The sequence below is a fragment of the Maniola jurtina genome, chromosome 13 (assembly GCF_905333055.1).
Source record: "Maniola jurtina chromosome 13, ilManJurt1.1, whole genome shotgun sequence".
Classification (NCBI taxonomy): domain Eukaryota; kingdom Metazoa; phylum Arthropoda; class Insecta; order Lepidoptera; family Nymphalidae; genus Maniola; species Maniola jurtina.
In genome coordinates this window covers 5,361,299-5,379,545 of record NC_060041.1, presented here as the reverse complement: position 1 = coordinate 5,379,545, position 18,247 = coordinate 5,361,299, and the positions used below count along the sequence as shown (strand labels likewise).

The 18,247-nt window shown below is 36.1% G+C and overlaps 1 protein-coding gene across 2 annotated transcripts; it reads right to left on the bottom strand.

Annotated features, from left to right (window-relative positions):
- Window positions 1–528: 528 nt before the first annotated feature.
- Window positions 529–18,117, bottom strand: LOC123870896 (phosphatidylinositol transfer protein alpha isoform). 2 transcript variants are annotated; one of them, XM_045914394.1, is made up of 9 exons: window positions 17,911–18,117; window positions 17,573–17,603; window positions 12,461–12,572; window positions 6,048–6,199; window positions 5,319–5,396; window positions 3,026–3,256; window positions 1,910–1,968; window positions 1,152–1,337; window positions 529–1,111 (listed from the first exon to the last, which is right to left on the bottom strand). In XM_045914394.1, the coding sequence occupies exons 1-8, from the start codon at window positions 17,925–17,927 to the stop codon at window positions 1,199–1,201; spliced, it is 819 nt and encodes a 272-aa protein (XP_045770350.1). In that variant the 5' UTR covers window positions 17,928–18,117; the 3' UTR covers window positions 529–1,111; window positions 1,152–1,198. The 2 variants fall into 2 exon arrangements, with proteins under 2 accessions (XP_045770350.1, XP_045770351.1); XM_045914395.1 differs by having other exon boundaries at window positions 529–1,066; window positions 1,151–1,337; window positions 17,911–18,116.
- Window positions 18,118–18,247: the final 130 nt, after the last annotated feature.

Below are 18,247 nucleotides of genomic sequence, written 5' to 3'. Positions count from 1 at the left end.
AGTATTCCTCCAGTTTGGAAATATAGGCTGCTAAATCAGCTGTTCAAAAAAGCTCAGATGATAGTTAACAAATGGGCGCCCAGCTCTAAGCTTAAATATTTATACGTCATTTCATTATATTGATTAATTCATTCATTTTTTTAATCAATTAATTTAATACTAGGCTATATTGCTTCCAATGTAGATTTAGTTACAACAATAATACAACAGATTTCTAGTACAGTGCATAGTGAAATTTATCAGTATAGGAACATTTATCTATTTTGATAAAATATTTTTTGTAAATTCCACTACAAGTTTGCATCCTGGATTGCAATCTCATCTGATGGTTAGTGATGGTGCTGCAGTCTAAGATGAAAGCGGGCAAACTTGGAAGGGGTATGGCAATTTTATTAAACCCATACCCCTTATTAGTTTCTAAGCGGCATCATACCGTAACTCTAAATCGCTTAGCGGCACAGCTTCGCTGGTAGGATGGTAACTAGATTTGAATAGATTTAACTAATGCGGAATCAATTAATTAGTACATAAGAGTTGTAATATTGCATTTATTCTGAAACGGCCTTACATATTAAAATATATTAATATGTCAATATAAATAATGAGCTCACGACTGCCAGCAGTCATCTTAAAACGCAATCTCCGAATTTGAGGCTCGGGCATTGTGCGAGAGTAAATTGAAACGTGAAACGCAGGAACAACTTTATTTATTAGAGAAGACATGGTTCTGGCACCTCGAAACGATATCGTCACTTCTGTGGCAAAACGCTTTTTAAATTAGCATTAAAATAAAATTCAAATAAAAGTTGTCTATTAAATACATAGTTCCCTTTAGATTGGGTTTCTGGAATTGCCTTTTTCATGTCGAATGTTTTGCCATAAAAGCGACGATATTATAATTATAAATACACGTAGGTAAATAACGACTAAATAACGTTATTTTGGGCGAATTCAAAAACTAGTGCCTCATAAAACTCTAATATTAATTTAATACATTCGTTTACTACAATTTAGCCAGCTTACATGTTACATGTTCCCGCGCCCGACGCTCCGACACTCGCACGCATGTACGTCCACATGCACGTATGCATGTCCACACGCACACACGTATGCGCAGACATGCATACGTGTGTGCGTGTGGACGCATGCACGCACGTCTGCACGCACGCATGCAACTCCACACGCACGCACGGCGCATCTACTCGTTGTCAGCGCGCATGCCGCGCACTTCACCCTCGCGACGAAGCTTCTCCAATTCTTCCTTGGTCTTCTCTTCGATCGCGCGGATGTCCGCCATTGTCATGCCGAACCAATCATCCATGGAGCAGAATACTTGTCTATAAAAACAAATGTAAAAAATATCAAGCCTATGTCATCATCAACATTATCATTGTTAGCTATTCTAGCTATAACACTGAAGACCCGATAGGCAGATCTTCTGTTTCTCAGGATCGCAGGAAGGAAGAATAAAACTACTCGTCATCTTCAGCGGAGTGTATATTCGTTCAACGTTTTTATTTCAAGTGACGGTACTTATATTTGACAGTTCATAAGTACAACAGTTGACCATAGATTATTTAAAGCACGATCTACACGATACTCGATATAGGCCGCGAACGCACTATCAACTTATAATAAAAAGCGTTAACAATCATCATCTTCACCCATTGCCGAGTAGCTACTGAGAACAGGTTTTATTTTGGAATGGGTTGGTTTGGGTTTAGGTCATAATTCAAGTACAGATTGGCGGCTTCACATCATTCATTGTGAAAATTATGGATAACTCTCAGGCATGCAAGTTTCAGACAGACACACTATCGCATTTATAATATTAGTATGGATTTGGCGCATGAGTCTTTGTTGCTTGAAATAAAGGTCTTTTAATTTTTTTTAAATTAGTATAACTTACCTATGAAAGATGGTGAATAACCGTCGTTCTGACTTTTGGATCACATTTTCCACTTTGCTCTGCAAAAAAAATTTTAACAGTATTTGAAATAATAATTCAACAAATCTAAATACATAATAAAGAAAAACAAAGATAAAAATATACAATGGAGACTACAAAATATGATATCTGAGCAAAGAAGTTAGTATAGTTTCTATATGGCCATTGGCCACCTCTCGCCTCCATCATTATTATAGACAATATTGCATTGTCATCAAAGTTACATATTATTATATATTTTCCACAGCTCAATCTGCTAGCGGAAACTGGCCTAAAATTCAGTTGCAAAATTAAACACATACCTAACACAGCAAGTTAAATAAAAGCTTGTACTGTTATTTAAAACAAATAAATAATAATAAAAAAGACGTAGGTACGTAGTGAGGGTGAAACCTCTGTGGTCTTTTTGCAATGCGTGCTATCTATTATTTAACTGTTTTTGTTCTGTATGTAGATAATAAATTTAAAAATAAATAAATCATATCATGTGGCTTGCGATTTACAAATACATCTATCTAGCCTTTGTCAACAGGTGTATATTGTACCATCTGTTCACACTTTACACAATGTCTCTGTCTAGTGAGTCCAGTCGTATGTTCATAACAGTTGGTCAAATTGCCGGTTGGCCTAGTTTGGCATTAAGTAAATTACTGCATGTTCGGATCTCAAAAACAATATTTTCCTTTTATACATAATCATAAATAATAGAGCAAGATCCCACTGCCACCAGACATTCCTTATTTTCTGAGAAACAATGTGTGTAATCAGTGGCCTGCAGCTCATAGAGGTATAAAAGTACTACCTACCCTAGTTGTAATAAATCAACACTTATTTCCCCTTATGACCTACCAGAAAATAAGTTCATACCTTAATGCTTACCCTGGCTTTAAACCCTATACACGCCACTGTGTGATAGAGTAGTGTTAGTGTGTACTATTAATGTACGCGTATCTGCTAGCTTGTAATTCGGGCCATTTAAAGAGATCACATCAGGGCCTCACAAGCGGCCCGCGGCCGGGTTGATGTCGGGGCCGGCGGACAACATCGAGCCGTTGGCTACATCGATGAATAGCTTACCTGTAGACCAAACCACTTGAACTCGGCGGTGACAAGTTTGTAGCACGTCATGATGGGGTTCTGCTCGGCTTTCCAGTTGGGCCCCACGAGCGGGCCGCGGCCAGTCTTGACGGACTTGAATTTGGTGGGGTCAGTCTCCGGCTTGTAGTCGGCGGCCGACATCGGGTCGTTGGCGATGTCGATGTGCACCACCTCGCGCATCTTCAACTTCTCGGGCGAGAGCTCGTGTACCTGTACAAGGACGAGTTTTATTTGTAGGTATAACTCGAATCAAAAATTGTGGCGTTAATTGTTCCTTCTACACAATATACCACACGCACACGATATAATGTGTGAGTGAAGTAGGTAGTTCCGCTTAGTTTCAATTCATTTTTCTATTGCCGCACACTGTACCTGTAACTAACATAACTGAGACGTTACCGCGTATCTGGGCTTTGACGAACATGACATTTTACTGTACTACACGTAAGTGACTCCTATTTCGTAGTTCGTACACAGATGGTTCGTACCTACGTATGAAGTAGAAGTGGAAGTTAGCTAACCATGCCTTAATTATTATTTATATGATAGATATTATGACGGTTGCATGACCTCCAAATATGATGACTTTAGTTTTTTAGGATTCTGTACCTCAAAAGGAAAAAAGGAACCCTTATAGGATCACTTTGAGGTATGTCGGTCTGTCTGTCTGTCAAGAAAACCTATAGGGTACTTCCCGTTGAACTAGAATCATGAAATTTAGCCGATAGGTAGGTTTTATAACACAAGTAAAGGAAGAAATCCGAAAACCATAAATTGGTGGTTACATCGCAAAAAATAAAAATAAAAATGTGTTCACGAAAAAAATAATTTACCGATTCACATAAAGTGTGAGGTAGGTATAACCTTCCAGTATGATGGTACGGAACCTTCGTGTGCGAGGCTGACTCACACTGGACCGTTTTTGGAAAAACATACTTATTACATAACTTTTATAAATCTAAGCAAAATATTTTGTACATATTTGGTAACCAATTTTTTATTTTCGGTTCAAACAAAGTGGATGAAGTTCCACATGAGAAATAAAACGGTACAAAGTGCAAATTAACTGCAAAAAATGCAATTGAAACACTACTAAGTATTATTATCTAAGAAGGTACGTTTTTACAGCGTCACCTCCACGGCACAGCGTTTATTAAGTGTTATTAAGACTAGGTTACGTAAGTGAGTTCGATTATATCTCGCAAGTGGCAGGACTGCCTTACCCTTGACAACTACCGTACGACATTCTACGACGATTCTAGGGTAGAGCAAGTTTAATAGGTCACTTTTTACATAAGTACCTACTGATAGAATATTTTTTGTATGAGGTTAAGGTACTTAAATTGAAAAGTTACTAATAAAATCTCAAGTTTCTAGTCTCAGCACATTGTATGTTGTTATGTGATTCATTCAGTTTTTATACCTACTTTAGTTAATTAACTTGATATCAGAGGCCACATAGTATTATTGAAAACTTGTATTTTATCAAAGGAAAGCGAAATATTTTATGTCACGAAGTTGTCTGTCTATAACGAATGTAATATGTATAATTCAGTTTTTAGGTATAGTGTCGTCATACTTTCAAAATAATATCAACATAAGTAAGGATTATTCAGCTAAGTACCTAACATTGTTGTGAAATTGGTATGATAGGATAGATTTGTACTTCTAGGATAAGATAGGGTACAATGAGACTGACATACAGAAATGTAAAAGTCTATAAATAAAAGATTAAAAAAGCAAGGATTTACACTGATACTAGATAGTTGTTGTCCCGTGACCCATGCAACTGGGTCGAAATAGCGATATTTCTTAGAACTTGAGAACAATAAAAATATTTCCTGTCCAAGGAGTTTGACCTATGTATTCACATGGCAATGCATTACGCGTCAAACTGTTGCATTGATTTGATTTAGCCTCGGCGAAGGCTTGAATTATAATACTTGACCTCATCACAGGGTTAATTTGCTGTAACTTCAATCGTATTCGTTCAGTGCCCGTCGAAACAAATGATTACTTTATTTATGTGGACAACTTTGCAATTTACATAATCCATGACCTGATATTATAAAGTATATTTTTAGATTTTTTTCTCAAGGCAAAGTAGCATGCTTTTTTGCTTAATTTCATTATTGGGCTGAGATCTACCTATAGAGCATACTGTGACTTTGCTAAAACTTAAGTCAAAACGAGACTGATTCGTGCCAGTGTTTACTAACATCTAAAAATACGTTAATACTTAAATATTACAATAATATACATAAGTACTTACATTTTGCTGGTCTCCGATGTCTGGTACATGTAAGGATTCTATGCAAATTATGAAGTTCTCTTTCATATAACCGGGATTCTGGGGATAAATGAATTTGGTTAAAACTACGTGTTAAAATTAAATCTTTCATCTATTTTAATTTTGCTCAGACTTATGACAGTTAAAACGAGACTTTAGGTTGAGATAAACCTGTCTCATTCTAACTCTATCTTAATTCTGAGCAAAGCCAAAGTATCTATAGATCTAAACTTCAGTGGTAATTTGGTTATACAAAAATCTCAAAAATTAACAAATATTCCTTTTCGTAATGAAAAATATGGCATTAATTTTAAGTCTATTTCGTTTAGCTTAATGACTTGTGTACAATTGGATTAGCACCAGAATGCAGACTAAAATGCTTATAACTAGTAAGTATTTATTTGTTGGCCGGCAAAAAAAGTTAGGCCGAAATACTATGCGTCGTGATTTTTTTAAGATAAGTCTTTTTACGAAGAACCTCTTGATATTTATATTTCACGGTCCTTGATTGTAAAAGCGCTACCCATATTACAAATATGAAAGTGTTTGTTTGTTGGCTTGCCCTTCAATCACGCCGCAACGGAGCAATGGATCAACGTAGTTTTTTTTTGCATTTGTATAGTTAAGGACATGGAGACTGATATGGGTTCCTTTTTGTCACGGAAAACCTTTGCCTCGCAGGCATCAATTAGTGCATACTATTTAACCTACCGTTAATACAGTCCGGCAGTAAGGGTAAGCGTTCCATGCCTCTTCGTGAACTTCTAAGGAGCCTTTTGGTGCCAAGAGTCTGATAAATGCTGGCACCTTCGACGCCAAGTGGTAGATTTTGTATGTATATTGGCCCGATGAGTATTTGCCACCTATGAAATGAAATAAAAACATCATAACCAGATTATTACTATTCAGAGAGGCCTTAAAAATACAAATATTATTAGACTACAAACATTTTACGAGTTGACAGTTACTTCAATATTCTACTGAGTATCTCTACCATGATAATAATTGCGACATTTGTGTATTGTTTGATGTTTTAAGTGTCCCCACCACCTCCTAGGCCAGCATGACGGCCAAATAATATCTTACGTGATAAAATCGAAATCTATGAATAACTACTCATTAGATCTTGTTAAATGGCAAGTATGAGAGGAAGCTTTGGACCCAGTTCAGTAAAAAAACCAGCGCCTTCAACAAAATATAATTTTAACGGTTGCATAAACTGTTGAACAGAAAACAAGCGCGTTGTTTACAACCAAGGTTGAGGTAAGGAAGTAATAAAAGGATTTTATCAAGTCTATAGGTATTTTACCGTCTACACACCTAAACAAACATTTATCATCTGTGTAAATTAATGCGTGACGTCATTTTACAGCAACGAACAAAAAATCAAAGGAAAATAACTTTTATGCTGCTAACAATAAATAGATTTTGACGAACTGGTGTAGTGTTGAGCGCTGTGGTCTGCGGTGCGATAAGTGAGAAGTAGGAGGCCCCGGATTTGATTCCCGGGACGGACAGTTTTAGAAATTAATATTTTCTACACTGTATTTGGTTTAACGGGAGACTGTAGCTGTGGCTAGTTACTACCATTCCAGCAATGCGATGCCGCCAAGCGATTAACTGTAAGAGTACCTTCCCACCAGAGATGTGCTATGCAGTTATGCGAAGATGTGAAATCTACGCTACGAAAATATTTGACCGTTTCCACCAATACTAAGCTATGCAGCTGTGGGAGGAAGATGCGCTATGAAGATGCGCCGCCGCTAAGTAGCTTCGCGAGAAAGATGGGCATACTGTAGGCATTCTGCTCTGCACCATGTCGACGGCCCATAAGCAGGCATCAATAGCACGCATCCTTCCATATAAAAACATATCTTAGTTGAATCCGTTTCCACCAGTGCTAAGCTATGTGCATCTATGAATATGATTGGTGGATATCAAAAGCATCCATAGCAACGTAGCATAGCACATCTCTGGTGGAAAAGCAGCCTTACATACGATGTCGCGTCGAAACTGAGTAGGTTCAATATAAAACTGCTATATTCCTTCCAGGTTAGCCCGCTTCCATCTTAGACGCATCATCAGTTACCATGAGGTTACCGGTAGACCGCAGTCAGGGGAAAACTTATGTATCTCAATTAAAAAAATAAAGATTGATGATGTAACATTAATTTCGGCATGCTTACGCATAATTCTTTGTACTGATAATAGTTAATCGATGATTTTTAGCACTGATATGGTGATAACTGATAACAAATAAAAACTACGCTTAGTAATTTTGCGTAAATATTTTGTAAGACAAAGATGTTCAGGATGTTTTTGATGGAAATAGTACAGAGAAAGAAAATACGGACTACATATGAGTTTACTTAGTATTGTATATTATAAAATTAGAGCGTGTTCATACCTAACGTATTATCAGCCGCCGAATTTGGTCAAGCGTTAGGTTTTGACTACTTTTCTATACATATGCAACTTTTGGTTCACACCTAACTGATAAACTGACTGTCGGCAGCCGATTTTATTACTACCTACGGCTACGTCACTGTCAGACACGTAGACGTCAGCAAAGTATCAACGAAAAATTTGGTAAAGTACGAGTCAGACTCGGTCACGAAGGGTTCTGTACCATCGTACAATTTTTTGAATTTTCATGGCGGTCATTTTGAAATTTTTATTATTTGTTGTAATAGCGGCATTAATAAGTAAATACAAATACTGTAAAAATCTCAACTCTCTACCTAATACGGTACAGCCAATTGACAGACGGACATATCTTCTTGAGAGGGTCTTGTTGGTAGCCTTCGGGGTACGGAACCCTAGAAATGCAGCCTGATTTCCTGGTTCTAATGGCCCAGTGTCAGTGGGGCTCATAGTGAGCTTACAGTCGACGGCAGATATTGCGTTAGGTGTGATCACTCACTTAATAATACATACAATAAATTATGTTGATCCTTCAACATAATTTATTTTATTAGTAACTAAAAGAATATAAAAACATCAATGAGGAAGATTTATTTTTAATACTTTTAAATAAGTAGGTACTTAGCTAAAATTATTTACTATGTTAATTAAGTAAGTAACAAAATTATGTATTTTTAACCCCCGACCCCAAAAGATGGGTGTTATAAGTTTGACGTGTGTATCTGTGTATCTGTCTGTGGCATCGAAGCTCCTAAACTAATGAACCGATTTTAATGTTGTTTTATTTGTTTGAAAGGCGGCTTGATCGAGTGTTCTTAACTATAAACCAAGAATATCGGTTCAGCCGGTTTGAAAGTTATCAGCTCTTTTCAAGTTACTGTAACCTTCACTTGTGGGGGGTGTTATAAATTTTTAATTTACACTTGTTATTAATTAGAAATCTTCTAAGTTCTGACGCATGAAAATGTTTTTTTTTTATTATGTAAAAACTACGTGTAAACTAATACATCTCCTTTACGTATCACACTAATATTATAAAGGAGAAAGTTTGTATGTGTGTGTGTGTGTGTGTGTATGTTTGTTACTCCTTCACGCAAAAACTACTGAACGGATTGGGCTGAAATTTAGAATGGAGATAGATTATACCCTGGATTAGCACATAGGCTACTTTTTATCCCGGAAAATCAAAGAGTTCCCACGGGAATTTTAAAAACCTACATCCACGCGAACGAAGTCGCGGGTATCTGCTAGTAGTTAATGTATTTATTTAATGCTTTGTATCAAATATGGAAGTATTAATATCAATTGTTTTGTTTACTTTAAACATATTAAATTACCCATACGATTCGTATGATAGAACCACTACATATTTACTAATATATCTTTGCCTAAGTTACCTACTTTTCATTAACTTACTTATTACTTTAATAAGGTGGATTCATGTAACACCATGCAGAGGATCATCTAAGATACTACGCGTTCAAACTAAGAATAGGACGGTATATCCGCCATATTGTGACGTGATCGGTGAAAATATATTTCGATTTCTATAGATTTTGTAGTAAGTAGGTACCAAGACTTAGATGTTTAATAAAAAAATCGTTACGTTGTGCAAAGACCGTAATCTTCATTGTCATCATTGGCCGTCCCATTCTTAGTTTGGATTAAAAAGTCTAGTATTTGTAGTAACTATAGTTTTTTTGTATAAGTTCAATTTTTATTGGCAAGTTATCAAATCGTGGAATTAATTTATGATGTCTTGCTCGAACTTAAACTCTTTTGATTTTGCTGCAATTTTTAAATTTTATTTAAGATATAAAATCTCAGTAAAGATTGATTTTCCATAGCCAAACAAAATAGCATATTGCTGACACGATGTTGAAGTTTTTACCTATCCCAAAATCTCCCAACGCGCCTAAAGAAGTTCTCACTTCAATAAACTAGAAAGTTCCATGCTGGTGCCCATTTGGGCACAAAAATATTGACAGGTTTTCGACCCGGCTTGTGCGCTGTGTAGCATGATTCCACCTTAAAGATTTGAGTTACCAGAATCCTCAGTACATGGATCGCAAGTTGTGCAGGACTCGTTCGTACGTTTCGAACTTGAACTTTTAGAATTATTTCCAACTAAAAAGCATTCGTTAAAATGTGAACAAGTAGGTAAAGGAAGTACCTACAAGGATAAAGGGAGAAAAATGGATTAATAATAACCGCCCAATCAGAATCCACTCGCCGCGCTCGGTATGCGCTGGCCCTTAGATCATTTATAGCTCTATGGTCGCTTTAAGTCAAGCGTGAGAGCATGGTATAGCAATCAACTTTTAGGGGCGGTAGGTATATATACTCAATAGCAAGATGCCTGATATGAGAACACTGCAACGCGAATCAACGTTAATTTTTTACAAATTAATTAATATTTTTTAACAAACAAAATAAAGAAATTATTACTAAGTAAAGTTGGCCAGTAAAGCCAATGGTTTACAATTTGAGTTTGAGTTGATTTGAGTACAAGAAGCGCGTAAGAAGGGCAACCTTAAGTGCTATCTTTTTATCGAATAAAAAAGTTTCTCACGCTTGCGATATATTATATACATAGTGTGAACAATAGCTTATGACGCAATATGCCACACGCAGTAAAATAGTTTAACGTAGCCTGAACCCGGCTTCAAACCATCACAGTACAGTTAGACTCTATTCTATTCTTCCCACGGTTTGCTTAATTTCACAAATAAGAGATGCCACTGCATCTAATGATGCCTCATAATACTCGAAAGAGAAAAGCGGCCAAGGTTGTGGAAAGATATTATGCTGATAATATACATGCACTTTGGCAACTCCAACGTATATAAGATGCATTTCATGTATCCAATAAGGCAGTTGTCCCACCGAAAAGAAAGCGACTAGCTATCGATTCTGTAACGTACATTTCGCTGTATGGATTCAGTTTCAATAATAGAGATAAGTATAGTTGACCGCTGACTGTCACATTGCCGGCGAGAACTCTCTTTTCACTTTTTATCGCAGCGACATAATCTATCAAAGAAAAACTCGCTCAGCGACGATCTCTTGGCGATAAAATTATTACTGTAGGTATGATGTGCGACCACTCGCCCGCGCACTCGCCCATATCCCAGCGACAAAACGGGTTACCGCCTCTCGTTGCTCACCAACCCGTGTCTAGTTTTCAGCGCCACTCGTTTCTCGCTAATCGCCGGCTTTCGAACAACTGCCTAAAGTCATCAATCTTATAAAAATGGGGCATAGAATATGTTAGCTGAGAGGGAAGCCTATATTAGGTACTTTTGGAAAACGCGAGTCATCTTTAGGCAACTCAGGTAAAATAATTATTGTGCTCATTTTATGGCATCGTATCGTATTTGGAAGGCGCGCAATCAAGCGATCCTGAAATTATTTAACGGTTATTTATCGAGGTCACCCTACTTTCACCGGATCGGATGTTAAGAATACGTTTAAGAAACAATATTTTGACCCGCACAAAATTATAAGATTTGTAGTAGTTTTGAGATTTTAATACAGTCCAAATAAACAAGTTACATGCCTTGTAACGCGAGTCGGCAGTAATAAATAAAAGACACGAAATACAATTCCTTTGCAGTGCAAAGTTTGCACGCTGACTACAATGATATCACGGTGCACTTTATCTTTATGACTCAACGACTCAATATATCTAAACTAATAGGTAATTGTTTAAATATTAGAAAAGATTTTGTTTGCCATTTGTTTAGCTAATCATGGTCTAATTTGATTCTGACTTATACAATCTGGATCTTCATACTGATACGCACAGCTAGAATATGCCTTGCCATTCCGGCTTTCGTTTTCCCTGCTAGCCATAATGTTTGTACCTTCCAAAGACGAGTGAATAGGCACCTTCTAGGCGTTCAACTTTAGGCTGGATCTTACCTATTTGGTGCTATTGCGTTAGTCTATACAGGATAAAAACTGAATCCTCAGATCCAACCAGTCCCAGCTTATAAGAACCCAATAGGCTCTTTACTAAACGCGCCCGTAACTCTAAACTCTACAAGTTTTTTCAAAATTAGGAAAATGTTCTATGAAGACCTAAACCAAGACTGTGGTTAGATACGAACACGATTAGATAACATTAACTAGGTACCTGCCTACAATAGATTCTATTTTAATGAGTTAAGCATGCCACGAATTTTATCGATAACGCGCCATTTTTATTGAATTTGATTGTTGATTGAACAATGTTGAATCATATCGTTTAGAATTACAGTTTTGGCAGTATGGATGGTTGGCTTTGGAGTAGGTATATTTTATACTCTCTATCGCAAGTCATTTCAGGTAGCATCTCATTTCAATTTCTACTTTTGTGTGATTTAAAAACCATAAAACACGCCCCCGACTAGCGACATAGCGAACTAATTTAATTATCACTACTACCCGTACACCGGTCTGTCCACGCACGATTTGTGTGTGTATGTGCGTAACGTAGGGCTGAGGTCAGAGCGAAACAATAGAGCGGAACAAGGACAATTCAGTGCTTCTCACTCGCCTGACAGAAAGTGAGAGTGACAGTGAGAGACAGAGCGGCAGTGCCAGTAGCTGTGCCAGTAGGTTGCAGGCGACGACAATTAGCGAGAAGGAGTGTCGCTTCTTTACATAGTATTAGTTAGTATTCTATGATAAAAAATAGTAGTACGAAATCAACTTACCAAGTAAGGGAAAGTCTTTGAAAGGTTCATTTTTAATTACTTCTATGCCTTCACCACCACCAGTTTCGTTTTTGGAGACTTCTGCTACACAATATAACTGCGCAACTTGGTACTGGGGAAAAATAGACAGTTATTTAGGTGTGTTATGTTTCTGGTCTTATTTTTTTTTTAATATCAATTTTGAACGCAACTTGTAAGAGGACAAAGAAAACATAATCTAGGTACTAATACTTAGTAAATAAGTTAAATCAAACGTTCAATTTATACCAATTAATTCGTCGTAATCAGAGTTTAAACCCAAAAAACTAGTTAAATACAGTTTAAAACAAGAAATACTCGTAGCTATAAAAATTACGCGTTGTTGAATGATATACGAGTAAATACCAAAATAAAATTATGCGTTTATGCCTATTAAATAAATGGCCTTTGAAGAACATATTGAAGGTACATAAAAATCTAATAAGGCACTGAATTAAGCTTAGTTCAAACAATGTAAAGTATTATATAAACGTAAAAGTTTGGATGCTCTCCAATGTGTCATAAATATTTTTGGCAGGTCAAAAATCATATTCATAGAAAAATCGGTCAAGTGTGAGTCGGACTCGCATACAACGGGTTCCGTGACATCATATAAGAAATAACGCTTTAAAGTATTAAAACTTTCGTGGCGGCCGTTTTGAAATTTTTATTATTACAATAGAAATACATAGTCTGTGAAAATTTCAACTCTCTACCCTTTATGGTTCACAAGATACAGCCCGCTGACAGATACGGGCGGAGGGGCATACAGCGGAGACTTAGGCCTCATTCGCACGAGCGTTTTTTTAACGTCCGTTAAAAAAGTGTTCAAATAGAACAAATGCATTCCCAAGTGTCTGTTCACACGTCAACGCTTTTTTAACGCGCACTTTGAATTTTCAGCGCAACGCCGGGTTTTAACGCATCGCTTTTTTAACGCTCGTGCGAATTAGGGCTTAGTATAGGGTCCCATTAGCACCCTTCGGGTACGGAACCTCTATAGCTGTCAGCCTAAAAAGTTTCCACTGTATTGCGCATTGGCTACTGATCAGGAAGAAGCGTAGATGAATCTAGAACTTGATATACTGCACTGGGTCAAGGATGCTCGTGTGGCGCATTCCGCGATTTGCAGCGATGCACGGCACTCAAGAACATGGTCTAGGTATCGTATAAGTGGATTTTCTTTTGTCCATTCAGATACAATGAGATTTAAAAAAACAACAACATCGACTACTTTTACTAGCAAGATGCATACTAATATTATAAATGCGAAAGTGTGTCTGTCTGTCTATCCGCCAGCTATCACGGCCCATCTGTTTAACCGATTTTAATGAAATTTGGTACAAAGACAACTAGCACATAGCTTTCTAGCCCCAGTAGTTTAGGCGGTACATTGTTAGATCAGATATCCAGTCAGGACAAGTATTTTTATAATGTGTATATCTACCGCATTATTTTTCCAAAAACTATCGTTATGTGATTTATGGAAAGGGGTCAGGATCCTCAGCAATGAGGAATACCACACAGAGAGGAACCTATAAAGTTCGCGTTGGAGTCTCAAGTGCAAGGTGGGCATTGTGGCTAATTCCATAGTGACAATCTCTTAACTAAAATAACAGCCCTTTATTCATTGCTATCCTTTTCATAACGCTCCCTGCGGAAAAGGATGGCACTAGATTTAGACCTGTCAATTTAAGAGATTGGGTGCAACAGAATTAGCCACAATTTCTATCGGCACAAAAGCCGACGTCGAGGCCGGGTTGCATCGACTGGGTCAAGTACACTCATTCTGCGAAGACGGCTTTGCGAGACACTATCAGTCTAACTCTTTGTTTACACAGACAGATTTGTCTATTCTAGCATATAAAATCAATATTCCCTCGATGCTTTGGTTTTAAGTTAACATAATTATCACCACTACATCATTGTTTAACAATCAAAAAGTGTACAATAGTACCCAATTTGAATAAATGATTTGACTTATTATTCGACTAGCGCCTCACCCTGGCTTCGCACGCGTAGCTTATTACAATTTTCGTAGGGATCTCTAATTTTTTTGAAAAGAAAATATAGCCTATTTCACTCAGGAATAATGTGGCTTTCTACTGGTGAAAGAATTTTCAGAATTGGTTCCGAAGTTCCAGAGATTACTTCCCACATGTAATTTTACGTACTTTTTTAGTTAAATCGATAATTTAAAATGGTTAGCAAACTTAAAACTAACAGTGGATGTGGATTTTATGAATTTTGGAATACTATTTATTCAATAGTTCCTAAGAAAGAATTCATTTTTGACATAGTCATCATGCCAATTCTACCAGAGCGAAGCCAGAACTGGTCAGTTAGTCCTACTTTTACTAGAAAAAGTGACTGGCTAGACACAATAATATGATAACAGCAATTATTATAATACTGTAGTTATTGCTGTTTTGTACAAATGTGTAAGTTAGGATGTTTGTTACTTCTGCACTCCACATTGACAGAGCTGATTTGGCTGTTTGCAATGGAGATCACACTTCACACTAACATTATAAAGGGAAAAGTTTGTGTGTATGTGTGTGTGTGTATTTTTGTTACTCCTTCACGCAAAAACTACTGAACGGATTGGGCTGAAATTTAGAACGGAGATAGATTATACTCTGGATTAGCATATAGGCTACATTTTATCCCGGAAAATTAAAGAGTTCCTACGGGATTTTTAAAAACCTACATCCACGCGAACGAAGTCGCGGGCATTAGCTAGTAGCTTATATCCTGAATTACAGTATAAACTACATTTTATCCCGGGAAATAAGAGTTCCTACGGGATTTATAAAAACTTAAATCCACGCGGACGACGTCGCGGGCATCACCTAGTATAGGGTTATATCGAAGCGCATACGACTATAGATGGCTAATCAACCTTTACTATCAAAAGTAAAATGCTACGTTAACAAAGACCTTGGAGATTGCTTATGTAGTGCATTTCACGAGATTGAAACAGTATGCAGTAATATAATATTGTACTGTTCGCGAAATTCGTTGCACAATAGGTAGACGATGGCGAAAAAGAGGTGCGGGGTCAAGACTGCATCGGGACTAGGTCAAGGATCATCCGCGTTGAAGAGGTACGCATGAGTCATGACACTGTCACCCGTCCTGTTACTTGACTATATTAAAGACTAGATTTCACTCGCGACTTCGTCTACATTTCGTAATTATTGTTTTATTTTATTTTAGGGTTCCGTACCTCAAAAAGAAAAACGGAACCCTTATAGGATCACTTTGTTGTTGTCTGTCTGTCCATCTGTCAAGCAAACCTATAGGGTACTTCCCGTTGACCTTCATCATAAAATTTGGCAGGTAGGTAGGTCTTATGTGCAATAAGACCTACCTACCTGCCAAATTAAGAAAAAAATCTGACCGTGAATTTGTGGTTACATCACATAAAAAAAATTAAATGTGTTCATGAAAAATTATCAATTTTCAAAGAAATATAAATTACTAAGTGGGCTATCATATGAAAGGGACCTGGACATTCTAAAATAGACTTTTATTTATTTTTTATGCATAATAGTTTTTGACTTTCATTTCAACAATACTGTGACTGACTGACAGTGCACAGCTGAACCAGTGGATCCAGATATTTGTAATTTGAAGGAAGACCAGAACTTAAGTGTTATATAAAACATAAAATGTGTGGATTTTAAAGGCGAAAGTTACAATTGTTGTGTTTTGACGATTTAAAGGATGGTTCTTGAGTCATGAAAATAGCAATTTTCCATTAGCCTTATAAATATATTTTTAAGCCAAGTGCTTAAATAGCTAACTTGAAAGCCTGTTAATTAGTCCACATCCGAAACTTATTTTAACAAAAAATTAAACTAAAATTTATTTAACAAAAAAAAAAGATAATATTCTTCAGGTTTCCCCATTATATAAGGTAAATAATCTTTATGTCATAATAAAATTAGTTGATAACTTTTCATAATCACCTTATCTTTATAGTATATTGTTAAAAGATTAATAGCCGTAAAATATTGAAACTATGTGTAAAAGTCTAAATAATTTCATACAAATAATTCAACCATTTTGTAGTTGTTTAATATATAATGTACTTATTATTACCTAGAATAAGTAAACTTAATCTGTCTTAAGCAGTCCAAAAAACCAAAAATGGATAGTACAGAAGATCTTTTCATAGACAGTATTTTGAGGTGTCTAGAAAGAAAAACGTTTTCATTTAAAAGCTGTGCCACACATTATTATCTTACGGCAGGTTACCCAGGCACTTCCACCACACTAAGCATATGAGTTAATATGAATGCCCAAGTAACAGAGGCCAATATAACAAGTTTCTCGTATAGCACAACCTGAAAAATATACTCATATAAATTGTATTTAAGATGAAAAGCAAAGCAAAATAAATTGTGAAAATATCTAACAATTTCAGATATTAGATAATTTAAAACGCTACCGCTAACGCTAAAGTGTGTCAAAAGCATGTGTTTCTCTCAGAGATTATTCAAAAATTTATGTTATTTTATAACAGCAAAGAAGAAGTAGTTAACAGCACTTTAAGGAATCAGACTGATAAGAATTATTTACGAAACTAGAACTGTTGCAGCTTTTTCAGTTTTTCATAACCTAATTGGTAAATAGTTAATGCTGTCGGTCGTTATATAATTTATTATGATACAAAAACAGAATTTGACTAACATATCAATGCTCAAATCAATAAGTCTAAAAACTTGTGATTTTGCATGTAGGTTCTATCTACAATGTGGTCTACGTTCCCAGGTCCCACTGAGAAAGGAATTTGAGAATTTCCATCAGGATTTTAAATATCTACACTAACATGGAAATAGTGAATACATGGAAAGTGGGCCAGAAAGTCTATTGATATATCTAATGATGAATTAGTAATAATTATTTATTAATTTAAATTTATAAACTAGACATTTGACATACCTATTTATTTTATTAGATGGTGGCTTAAAAGTTACAATTGTTACCTCATATGTTTTGTTTGTCCTCAATAAATTATATCACAAAATGTATTCTTAAATTCCAAAAAATTGTGAATAAGTTCATATCTAGTTATTTTACTCTTACCTCTTCTACAGTTAATGGAAGAGTAACACGGCTGAAAGAAAAAAATACAGTGTTAATCTTTTCCATATGGCGTGAAATATTATTACGAGAAATAAAAAGCAAAAGTATCAACTAGTCATCGACCAGAACAATAAGCTGTCTGCAGCTGGGCCAATGCCATTGTCAAAACAATTTATTGTAAATCTAAGTTTCGCAAACAAGTTTAATTTTTTAAATATCCTCAGAAACAACGCTAAACTTAGATTCAACTTACAAGAGATACGGGCTATAATAGCTGACGATATAAAAATCGATTCTTATTCACCCAAAGGACAAAATATAACCTTGTTATTACTTACTATTCTTTGATAAGCATCTTGACTATACACTTTATTTCACTTAAATGCACATCAGATAAATCACAACAACCTTAAAATAAACTTATCACAGTTCAACTCTTGAGCGATGGCCCGATTATCCGATTATTGTAATTTTAAAAAATCTTTGATCAACCAATGACTGAAAATGACAAGGCGCATGCTTCAACCTATGATGCAACGGAAATTACGTCAACCTTCTGGTTTCATTCAAAATAATATGCCAAGTTTTCATTCGGCCAGGTTACCAAGGTTATGTACAGTAGACACGGGTAACATTGATATAGTAAAGAGGATTATTCAGACGTCACAAGCGTCT

Bases quoted from the DNA above. Each gene is read 5' to 3' on its own strand.
- LOC123870896 (XM_045914394.1), bottom strand. The intron at 5,397-6,047 runs GTAGGTTAAATA...ATTTATCCCCAG, and splicing joins ACTGCCGGACTGTATTAACG to AATCCCGGTTATATGAAAGA. The intron at 3,257-5,318 runs GTAAGTACTTAT...GTCCTTGTACAG, and splicing joins ACATCGGAGACCAGCAAAAT to GTACACGAGCTCTCGCCCGA.